A 12,323-nucleotide genomic window follows, 5' to 3' on the forward strand; every position below is an offset into this window, starting at 1 on the left:
GGGACTGAACCTGGGAGTTTGTGCTTGCAAAGCATGTGCTCTCCTCCTCTCCAGTCAGATCAGCAGGGCTGAACTTTGGATTATGCCCAATAATTCTTGCAATGTACTTCCCAATCTTAAGCAAAAACAAGTCATATCATACTTAATGGGATTTGGTTCCCAGTAAGCATGCTGTAAATGGTAGCCTGGTAGCCTGATCTTCTTTCCTCATAAATAATGTCTGTTGGGTCGGAACCATGCTCACTTGTGGGATGGGATTTCCCCTTCTCTGTGTCACAGTAGCAAACACAGAGTGTGGGGTATGGCACAATGGGCTGCTGATGGAGTTGGCAGAAATTGCGCCCCCCAATGTGTGAGTGGAAGTGCCTTCCTGCTCCCTTAGTTTGCTTCTGATTGCAACTTCAACGCATTTTATTCTAACAATTGCAGTCGAGAGTTTATTCCAAACCACCAGTCTGTTCTTTGATAGCTGTTGAATTTTCCATTTTCAGAACCTGAATGTGTGTGTGTGTGGGGGGGGGGGGTAGTTGGTAGCCAGTGGCCAGTGACATGAGCAATAAGAGACTTATTAGAGAAAAGAAAAATCCATCTCAAAAGGTGAAAACATTTTGCAAAAGTTCTTGTGCCCTATGCTCTTAATTTTATAATTTGGAAGCCGAGAGTATAAGGAGTAGAAAATTGCTTGTCAAGAGTTGAATACCTTGCATGTCTCATACAGTACAATCCTATGGATTGTTACTCAAAAGTAAGTACCACTTGGTTCAGTGCAATGGCACTTGCTTCCTATGAAGGGTGTTTAGGATTGCAGCCTAAATGGTTGCACTGCAGTTCATAGATGACTTCTGACTTTTCTTAAGACATGTAGAGTCTACATATAAATGCAAGCTCTTACCAGATACCATTGTTGATTCCACATGGGGTCATTGAAAAGATTTTCTGCTGAGTCCCGCAATACTGAACGCTTACTTCTCTTCTTTTCATACTGTTGTTCTGCCCAAGACACCTGGAATATATTTGCCAATAACAACATCTATAAAGAACCTTGAATTGTTTATTATTTTTATTATTATTATTATTATTATTATTATTATTATTATTATTATTAGTGCACCAAACTATTTTTATTGCATTTTTATCCCACCCCTTTTCTAAGAATCTCAGAGGTGCATTTTAGACTCACAACATTTATGTCTTTTTTTAATTGTAGAGAAATCACTGTGGATATATATATATTTTAAGGTAAAAGGAAGAACTTCCCTTAAAAACAACATCAACAAGCACACTGATGTCCACAGCCTCTCCAGCTTCCCAACTTTAATTAAAATCCAGGGATGATGTCCATGGGACTTTTCTAGACCTGGAAGTGCAAACCACTGGGGAGGCTGCTGAGAACTGGAGAAATATTTAATGGGAAAAAAAGTACCCAGATCAACCTTGCAATGATAACACAGCTGCTGAAATTCTAAAGCACTCCAAAAGTGAAGTAGAAAAACAGAATCCTCTTTCACAGGGGAAGAAAGCTTTTTTTCTTTTTTCTTTTTGAGAAACAGGCATACAGGTTTTTGGCACATCAGTAACAGAAAATGATTTCTCTCCTTTTTTTAAGCAACAAGACTCACTCATATGTATAAAAAAACCTTATCCATGAGCTACAGTTTAACATTTAGCTGTGTGAACTAAAAACAATTATAGCAGTGAATGTGGGAGATATACTCTCTTGTTATACCAGTATCAAAGTTGTTTATTCACAGTCCATATGCTCTTCCACCTGGCCCTGTAACTACATCTCATTGCAAATCTCCATATTAAGAAAACTGTTACTATTAGATCACATCTAATAATGATATATAATAGAATAAGAGCATTAATGACAGAGGACTACACCCTATTTAATTTAGCATGTCTGTCTATGGAAGCATTAAGAGCATCCTACTTACTGGAAGATAGGTATAATTATTATTATTTTTTTTAGGTTGCTGGGTTGTTGTTGTTTAGTCTTGGCATATGGTGATTTATTACTTTAGGAAATTATATTAAATGATTCTAACTCAACATACTGTATTTTCTTTCTAAAAGGTAATTCAAGCCTGCTCTACCAACTGAACTATCCCAGCAAAGGGTATTTGCATTAAATCGCAAGACAGGCATGCTCTATTTCATGTTGTAATATATCTTTGCAGATTAGGCATAACCCTGTTTGCAAAAGGTTGTAGCAAGAGCCAGGAAGCTGGCCTTCTTCAGCAGCTGCTGCTAGTGCAAATGTAATTAATATTGCACTGCACACATGTCAGAGTTGACCTCTAATACTGAAAACAAATTCTGCAACCAAGCCTTTGATTTACAAAGCCTGGAGGACCACATTCAGAAAAGTGCTCAATTTCAACAGATAGTAGTTTGAGGGGCAGAGGGCAGGTTACTTAACTGACACCCATTCCCAATATGCAGAGTGGATCTCCCTGCTGATTATTTCATGTGTAGCACCAAATTTCACATGGAAAACATTGATGCCACTGAACTTTGCAATGATCCAGTTTGGAAGGCAAATCTGCCATGCTTGTAAAGCACACTAGAATATACTGAACTGAACCCCATAGTTCTTTGGCGGCTCAGGTTACAATCCAAGCTGAAAAAGAACTTCTCTTCCTACCTATATATCTGGCTGTGGCTGCAGTGATGGCAGCAAGGGTAGTCTTACTCCCTTTCATTTCCTTTCACCTTCGTACTTGAAATGCTAGCACAGGGATGTCACAAAATCTGCATTTCCCGGCATTCCTAGGGCCTACAATTTGCCATAGTGGTATTTCAAGGAGCAAAGACGAAGGAGTGGGCAGGAGAGAAAGTGGGGAGAGAGGAGGCAGAGATCTCATTCCATCTCTGCCACTGACTCAGCAAACAGAAACAGCAGACTTCTGCATTAGTCAGGCAATTAGGAGGGGATTCAGACCCAGTTGGGCTGCTGGTGATGTAATTGGGAGCACAGTTGGGCTCAAAGTGGGCATAGGATAGAATCCAGTATACACAAAGCTTCTCCCCCTCACCCCAACATGAGAGAACTCAGTTGGCTGAATCCAGTTCTGAATTGAACTGGGAAGGGGGAAAGAGTTGCTGAGAATGCCCAAAATGTAAGCGATTGCCATAATGTCTGATGAAGATGTCACCAAGACATCTGGCGTGGTGTGAACACTCTCCACTTTATAGGCTGTTGCAGGTTACACCCCCGGTGTGGAGAGACACGACAGAGAAGCTGCTGTGGTGTGAACAAAATAACACACACCCAATTGATTTCCCAGTGGCTATACCAAGAACTAAGATATCAACAATCAGCTGGTCTATGTTGCCCTTTGTTATCTGACACACATCTGCTTTTCGTCTTGTTTCCTAAGTGCATAATTCCAGTAGCCAAATGTCAAACTGCTGGCCAAGATTCTACATCTGGACCTTCTCATTTGCTAACACTTTGCTTCTTAGAATTTGCACTGTCATCACAACTTCCCTCTTACCTCTTCCTTCACCTTTTGTTTTCTTTAAAAAGCAAGGAATCTGTTGCATTTTAAGTAGGGTTGCCATATTTCAAAAATGACAACCCAGACACAAAGGTTGTTGTTTTTTGGCAAGTTGTTGAGCTTTGCCAATTTTCACAGACTCCCCTTGGGCTAGTTCCTCAATGAATCCCAAAATTTCTGATGATTATATTTTTCACCCTTTTGTGGGGCAAATCTTGACATTGACACCATGAGGCAACAATAGCCCTACTATGCAAACATTATCTACTTGCCATAAATTTCAGCAGTCTGCTTCACTCTCCTACGTTCAGGGCTGGCCCTACCATTAGGCAGCAGATACCAGGAGGAAGCAGCTCCCCTGAGCCACCTGGTCACTTCCACCTGTCGGAAATCAGAGGTGTATGTGCCACGCAGCCTGTTGGGCATCTGCTAAGCAAGCCTGCTGCCCTCAAGTGCTGTGGAGGATAACATCCCATTGCCAGAGCTGAAATATGGCCCTATCTGCAACATTTAAAGGAGTTTCATGTCACTTTAAACACTCATGGCTTCCTCCATAGAATCCTAGGAACTGTGGTTTTTTAAGAGTTCCGCGATTTGTTAGACTTATATTCCCACCACAGAGCTGCACTTTCTAGAGTAGTTCAACAAGCAATCACTCTTCCCATGTAACTCTGGGAACTGAAGCTATATGAGTGGAATAGAGGTCTCCTAACAATTCTCAGGACACATAACAAACTACAATTCCTGGGGTTCTTTGGGAGAAACCATGACTGTTTAAAGTGGTATCATGGTAAACTTGGGGCCTAAGATTCAACTGCTGGTCCAGTCAGCTTCTGTACCTTAAACGGAGGGTGGGTGACCATTTGACACCAACAGAGCAAACTCTGACAGCTGTGGACCTCCCCATGTAACTTTGAGCCAGACAGTGTTTCTCAGCCTAACCTACCTCACAAGATTGTTGTAGGGATAAAAATGGTTGAAGAGAACCATGGGCAATCCCTTAATCTCCTTGAGGAAAGGGGAGATATGAATTTAATAAATAAATTAAAGGCCAGAGGAGACTGCAATCCTGTGTATGTTTGCTCAGAAGTAAGCCCATCTGCGTTCATGGGGGCTTATTCCCTTGTAAGTGTATTCAGTATTGCAGTCTCCGGGAAACTGCAAATGCAATACTTACGCGTTGATCATCCAAGAGTCTTTTTGTGATGTGAGTAGCACTCCTTCGCAACCTTCTAGGATGGCTCTTATGTCTAAATAGATAATGATTTTCAAGTGATCCAATCTGCAATACACAGGATGATTTCTGAGATATTTTCCCACAGGGAGCAAACAGTCAATAGCAACGGATAATTGGAATTTCCCAGAAATGCTTCGAATATAAGAACATTAAATTTTGCTGGATAAAATATTTATTCAAAAGCAGAAGTGCAAAGACTGTGGGAGCAGAACTGTGTCTCCACCAATATTTTCCAAGCAATTAAACACGTGAATAATTGTCAACATACACTGTTTTTAAACTAATAGTAATGTTTCTTGAATAGAGCAATGTGTTGAAAATATGCACAGAGGACAGGATTTTTCTTAGAATTAAAAAAACCAAATAGGTTCCAACTCTATTACCCATCTATGTGTACAGATGATTAACTGTTAGGTGCTTTTTGTTTAGAGCATAGGACTTCTCCATCCTTATCCTCAACCAAAACAAAGGCTGAGGACATGTAAATGCATTTGCCTACCTTCATTTGCCCAGGCTTTTCCTCATCAGACCCTGTTTGAATCTTTTCAGTTCCAGATAGACAGATTAGATAGATGATAGATAGATGATAGATAGATAGATAGATGATAGATAGATATAGATAGATATAGATAGATATAGATAGATATAGATAGATATAGATATACATAGATAGATATAGATAGATATAGATATACATAGATAGATGATAGATTTGGAACTGAAAGGATTCAAACACAAAGGAGTCCCAGGTGTCAAAAAAGCTTATTTATGTATGCTACTACTGCGGCCTGTGTTTTGCTAGCCCCAAAATGGAAAACAAGCGAGGTCCTAACCAAAGAAGAATGGCAACTTAGCTGATGGAATACGCACAGCTTGCAGATTTAACAAGAAGAACATATGTTTAAAGAAGACTGGAAAATGTTTACTGAATATGTGGGTGAAAATTGTGTTCATTTAAAAATGCTGGTAGCGTTAAGATAAATTCAGCAGTGTAAATAAGTTTTGATGGATGTAGCAATGGATTACTGAATGGTTTAGTTCATGCAAAATATGCAGGGGTGTGTGGTATGCAAAATGAACCACGGAAAGAAAAGAAGGGAAGTCATTGATTTAAGGTTGTCTAAATAAATATTTTGAAATGTAAATTAGAATATATAAATATCACATAAAACAGGATGCAGGCCCCCTCTAGCCCAGCGTCCTGTCCCACCATGGCTCCTAGATGCCTGTGGGAAACCCAGAAGCAGGACATGAGTAAAAGAACACCCTCCCCTTCTGGGGTTTGCAGCTGCTGGTAAAGGTAAAGGGACCCCTGACCGTTAGGTTCAGTCGCAGACGACTCTGAAGTTGTGGCGCTCATCTCACTTTATTGGCCAAGGGAGCCGACGTACTGCTTCCGGGTCATGTGGCCAGCATGACTAAGCCGCTTCTGGCAAACCAGAGCAGCGCACGGAAATTCCGTTTACCTTCCCGCCGGAGTGGTACCTATTTATCTACTTGCACTTTGACCTGCTTTTGAACTGCTAGGCTGGCAGGAGCAGGGATCGAGCAATGGGAGCTCACCCTGTTGTGGGGATTTGAACTGCTGACCTTCTGATTGGCAAGCCCTAGGCTCTGTGGTCTAGACCAGGCTTCCTCAACCTTGGGCCTCCAGATGTTTTTGGCCTACAACTCCCATGATCCCTAGCTAGCAGGACCAGTGGCCAGGAATGATGGGAACTGTAGTCTCAAAACATCTGGAGGCCCAAGGTTGAGGAAGCCTGGTCTAGACCACAGCGCCAACTGTGTCCCTTTTGCAGCAGCTGGTACTCAGAAGCATTGCTGACTCCAACTGTGGAGGCAGAGCACAGCCACCTCATGATGTATTACACTCTGTCTTCCTCGCTTTTCTCTTATCCAATGGCCTTGCTCTGGATTTCATTAGACAGCACTTCTTGGATTCCCCACAGCTCATTTCATCATTTCCCATTCTTTCTCCGTAACATTGATTTTCCCCAGTATATTGTCGTCTTGCTCATCTCTGAGATATTAGAGCGAATGATATATGGAATTGCTGTCGGCCTGAATGCAACATGTTCAGTTCCCTCCACTTCTAATTACCAAGTGATCATCGCTGAAATGATAATTGGTAGAAATGTCTACGGTAGTTTTGTTTGCATTGCTATGCTGAAATAGCCTGCTTCTGCAATGCCACAGTGATCTTGTGCAGCAGCCTTACAAATTCTGGCTTGCTTAGAATCCTCATTTTTCCTACTTTGTGCTCTGGCAGTTGGAACTCATGTTACATGGTATGCAGATTTTTGAGAGGACATTTACTTGGCCAGAAAAGCAGGACTAAATCTTGGAGCTTATTCAAATATGGTCTTTCAGCAGTCAGGACAGGGAGTGGGTTTTATTTTCAGCATGGATGGAGATCTAATTCCCTTTGCTAAGGTGGCACCAGAAACATAACTCCTATTTGTTGGGTTGTAATGGCCTGGCATGCGTGGTTCTGTTTTAAAATTCCTGGCACATTGGCTGCAACAGTAGCAGGTCGTAGACTCCAGCCATTTAATTGCAATTATGAGCAAATGTTAGGAATCATGTGGAAATCTAAATGGAGGAGAGGTGATCAATGCATGCCTAGAAACTACCCAGCTAGTGGCATAATACAGGAAGTGTTAAAACAGAGATAAGAGCTTGAGTGATTCTGCCTTCTGTTAAGCACTAAATGAGCCTAGTTTCAGTTCTGCTCAGCAACAATTCTTACCAGGTTTTTAATTGGGACAGGAAATGTGAGCTCCTAGAGCTACAACTGTTGCCTGTTTCAGGCAGTATGAACACAGGTTGGTTGCCACTGAAATCACTTCTGGGGCTCCAGGTAGCCACTGTAATGTTCTACTCAGCTCCTGCATATAAGTCTGCTTATAGTAAATAGCCATGCTAGGGCTACTGCCCCCAGCGGATCTGGCAAACATTTGCCAGAACCAGTTATAGGTTTTGCGGCTGTGTCGTGGAGCTCCTACCATGTGGAAGTGGTTTACTGCTGATGGCAGCCAGCACCACATTTACAGCGCTCGAACCCGGGCCATATAACATGTCACCCCTGTTAGCTTCATCTCAGAGCAAAATTACCGCCTCCCATTTAATGCAGCAGCAATCTAAGTGCTACACATCTTCATCAGAGTGCTTGCAAATGTCCGCCACTACTTGAATTCCAAATGCATTACAAACAGCAACTCCCATGTATTATCCGTGTTTAGATCTTTGGGAAATTTAGCAAGGCGGAAATATTTAAAATAAACAAATCAAAATTTCTAAAACGAGAGGTGCCAGAGCTGTTCTCGACAGGCTTGGAGCAACACCCTCCAAACTAGAAAGCCTGACTTCCAAATCAAGATACATACGTGGCAAAAGAAAGGCAGACTTTTCTTTATTATTACTTGACAAGCTCCAGGGATGAGCTATGGCTATGGAATCAGAGACACTTGCTGACTCAAATTAAGTTCTGACAGGAGGGGAGTATCGAAGTGCCTATGAATCAGTTGATCTTGTATATAGGAAACCTGGCCATGAGATGTGCATATCTACAAAAATTCGCAGTGGCTTATTCTCAGGTAGAGAGAACCCTCTGCAAAACAAGGGCGGGCATTTAACTCTGCCACGCTCCCTATCAGTTGCAATCTCTTTGCAACAGCTCACTGCACTAGATTGTGCCAAAGTAGCTTACTCAGTTAGGTAAAAAAGCTCATCACATGGTCTCTGGACCTGGACTCAGGGGCAAAGCTAGGCTTTATTTCACCCAGATCAAAGACCCAGTTTGGCACCCCCACACACATTTGTGTATATACACACACACACACACACAGAGAGAGAGAGAGAGAGAGAGAGAGAGAGAGAGAGAGAGAGAGAGAGAGAGAGAGAGGGGCAGGCTGGGAGCCTCAATGGCGCTCCTCTGGAGGTTTCACCAGGGGCAAAAAAACCTGACTAGCCCCCCCCCCCCCAGCTACAGCACTGCCTGGGCTACATTGCCCCTCATTGCTCATCTCTACATTACGCTGTATTCCTGGGTGCCTCTGTTCTGCTTCATTGGGTGGTCTGAGTCGTTGCCAATGCAATATTGTCAACACCCACTGCTGTGTAACAGGCTTGTGTCGCTGACACAAGGGCACAGGATACAGCAGTGAATCAGATCCTATGCACTTCTATTTGCCAGCACAGCAGTTCGTCAGCACTACCTTTATGGGGGCGCGGGGAGTTAAATTTGCTTCCAGCAGTGACAACGGAGCTTGTTTCAAGCATAAGAGGTAAGTGAGGATCATAAAAGAGAAAGCAGATGTTAGACTTTGATCTCCACCCTCTCCGTGCTCTGCATCACTGGACTAACACACAGTCATATTTGGCTGTTTCTTTAGAAACCAGATCAGAGGGGTTTGGTTTCTGCACTACTGGAGTCAACTGCTGGGGTACAGGATACAGGTAGGAAACTCTACAATTAGATAACGGGGCAAGGTTGCTATTACGTAAATGAAGTTACTCATCCCTGACAACAGTGACGTCATGGCATGACAGACGGGGGGAGGAGGTGGGCTGGAGGGAAGGGAAGGGAGAGGAGATTGTGGAAAACACCTGGCGCTGTTAACTTTTAGGATACAGTGTAGGATTGCTCTTGTTCAATCCACATGGCACCTTCACCAAACCACGGAGGCACAAATATGTCCCTAAGAGCAGAGGGTTTGCGGAAAGAAACGGCAAGTGGTTTCAATGCTCTGGGCTGGTAGAACTTTATCAAAGGAGGAGGGAGGGAAGAAAGAAAGACAGAGCTCATTCTTTGTCTGAAAGCTCGCTCCACGGAATGACGGCTTCCTCCTGCATAAACCCAGATGTCTGTGGTTACTCAGAAGGATGGGGGAAGTACTCTGCACACGCATTCTCCTTCTGCATACTGCTTCACCCATCCCTGGGGAATTATGAATTCTCTCGATTGTTGAATTCTCTCTCGTTTCAATCCTGGCAATTGAAACGGATCCTGAGGTTGGAACCCCAGCTAAAGGCATTCCACCTTCGCCTTGGGGAGCTGTAGGGGTTAATGCAAAGCATTCCTCGTTTCCCCTGAGTTGCAATTCCCAGCGCCTGCTGCCGATTCCACTCCGTTTGGTATTGTCCCCGAGAAAGCCACCTCTCGCAGAACGCAAAGGAGTGTGCTATCCCTAAAGTCATTTCCTCAACTCTGTTTAAATTTATTATTATTATTATTATTATTATTATTATTATTATTATTCAGTGGTGTGCATAGAAAAGCAAAGAATCCTGTGGCAGGAGAGAAAGCTTGGGAACTCTGAGGACTTTCCCCGGAGACTGTGTTTGCCATATGGAGGGAGAACTCGCCATCCTGAGCTAGGAAACCCACCTACCACTCCCTAATAATAATAATAATAATAATAATAATAGCATGAGAAGTCCTTGCTTAAGGGAGTCAGTGTCTAGAAAGGAGCACGTGACGTGTGTAGCTCTGTCTCAGCAACAGAGCCATTAGCGCACAGCCACTATCTCCAGCTGCTAGTCAATGGCATCGCTTGTCAATTACGCGCGCCGCCGGGTTCCTATTCGGGAAAGCGGGAGAAACAAACTTGCCTGCTTTGCGCAATGGGGTGGGAGAGGGGTGGAGTGGGGAGGGAAGCGGGGAGCCTTACCTGCCCCAGAAATTCATACTGCAGCTCGTCGGCGATGGCCTGGGCTGCCGCCGGACCTCCCGGGATCTCGGCTGCCCACTCGTTGACGAACTGCCTCTCCGCCCGGGCCAGCAGGACGGCTGAGCTCCAGGCAGCCAGCAAAGCCACGGCCGCGCTGCGCCCTGCCCAGCCTCGCCTCTCCATGGCAGCCGGCGAGGAAGGAGGAGGACCGGGCGCTTTGGAGAGAACGAGGAGAATCGATCAAGGAATCGAGTCAGGCACTGGAGAAGTCAGGATTCGTGCTTCCAAAAAAGGAGGAAGAGTGGAAAACTCCTTCCCCACTCTGGTTGCTATGCGATCAGGAGAAAGGCTGGTGCGGGGCGGGGGGTGGAGAAGGAGCTGGCTGTTCTCAAGAAAGTGCCTGGCTGCGATCACAGGTCGCCCGTTTCTGCCCGGCTCATGCTTGAGCAGGACTCCAACCCGCCACAGCCAGAATGGAAATGAGGGCTTGACACGTCAAAACGACGAAAGCGATCCCTGACGTCAGATCTGCCGGGCTCGGATCGAGATGGTTGTTCCCAAGGGAGAGGAGGAGCTGGAGGCGTTTGCTAATATAGGGGGTGGACTGCAGGATTTATTATTATTATTATTATTATTATTATTATTATTATTATTATTATTATTATTATAACACACACACGCAAGAGGAATGGGAAATTCTCCAGCGTCTCTGTACCAGGAGCTGTCCATGGTACGAAGGCTCCGGCAATCTGTCTCACTGTCGGTCTCTTTCGCCTCTCTGAATGAATTGACAACCCACCGCCGGCTTCCCTACAGATAAGCAAAGCTCTTTCTGTAACATGAAGGTTGCCCGCAAACGGATGGGCATTTCGATCAACATATTGTTCCTGTTGCTTTCCTGATGCGGTGCCTCCGGTCACTGTCTTTCTGAAGCTCTGAAGCTTTGAACACTGCCAAAAGAATCGATAAAGATCTTGGGGGGTAGGTGGGAGAGAGGTTTTAGCTGATGGGCTGCTTGCTTGTAAACAGATTTCAAAGAGGTGGCCGTAAGGAACGTACGTGTGTGTGTGTGTGTGTGTGTGTGTGTGTGTGTGCAGTTGGGGATCATTTCCCTATCTAAAGTTGGGAGGAGGAGTCTGCCCTGTCAACCTAAGCACAGTTATTGTGACCCCACATGCAGGTCTTTTGGGGCAACTTCACAGTTCCTGATGAGAAGATGATTTATTAGGGTTTCATGCCTCGCCTACGCCAAAGCCTAGAGGCAATGTACAAAATGCACAAAATCACAAGCACAGCATTTCGAAACCGCAAGATTTGTCAGGGAAGGGGGTTTCCAGTTCTATACAGGGTGAAAGGCGATCTCCACAAAGTGAGAATGGAGGTTATACATCCAGGCACATTGCATGCAGTGGGAAGAAGGAAGAGAATGTGGTAGAACAAACATGCATCTGTCCACATCTGCAGATTCTCCACCATTGCTACCCCAATATGGCACATATTTTGAATCACAGAGGTTTTTTCCAGGCAGGAAATGTATGAAAAAGCTGGCATTCCTCTCCAGTGTAGAGGAAGGTGGGTTTTTAAAACTTTATTTAGAAACTGATACCCTGCTGTTTGAAACAGGAAAAAAATATTCACAAAGCCATTAGGAACCATATATACTGACAGTCTTTCATTCCAAGTCCAAAATGGCATTGTCCATGCTGCTCTTCTTACCAGATAAGCCTTAGACTCCTGGGATTCACTTGGCTTCGACAACATTATTGTCATGGCATTATCAAGCCATTTCTAGCGACCCCTCCCATGTTCCCTACCTGTTTCTCCAACCAAACTCCGGCATGAGTCAACGCCAACATATGCCTCTTAAGAGCTTAGAGCTTGCAAGTCAGGATGATGATTTTAATGTTTCCA

General features: G+C 44.1%; 1 protein-coding gene across 1 annotated transcript in view; it reads right to left on the reverse strand.

Annotated features, from left to right (window-relative positions):
- PCSK1 (proprotein convertase subtilisin/kexin type 1) overlaps window positions 1-10,945 on the reverse strand; it is a 31,790-nt gene extending 20,845 nt beyond the window's left edge. The window contains exons 1-3 of the mRNA XM_083576806.1: window positions 10,413-10,945; window positions 4,681-4,785; window positions 893-1,003 (exon numbers count right to left, since the gene is read on the reverse strand). Of these exons, the coding sequence (XP_083432932.1) occupies window positions 893-1,003; window positions 4,681-4,785; window positions 10,413-10,595 (399 nt within the window). The 5' untranslated portion in view covers window positions 10,596-10,945. The remainder of the gene's footprint in view (window positions 1-892; window positions 1,004-4,680; window positions 4,786-10,412) is intronic.
- Window positions 10,946-12,323: the final 1,378 nt, after the last annotated feature.

This window comes from Podarcis filfolensis (assembly GCF_964270895.1).
Source record: "Podarcis filfolensis genome assembly, chromosome: 11".
Classification (NCBI taxonomy): Eukaryota; Metazoa; Chordata; class Lepidosauria; order Squamata; family Lacertidae; genus Podarcis; species Podarcis filfolensis.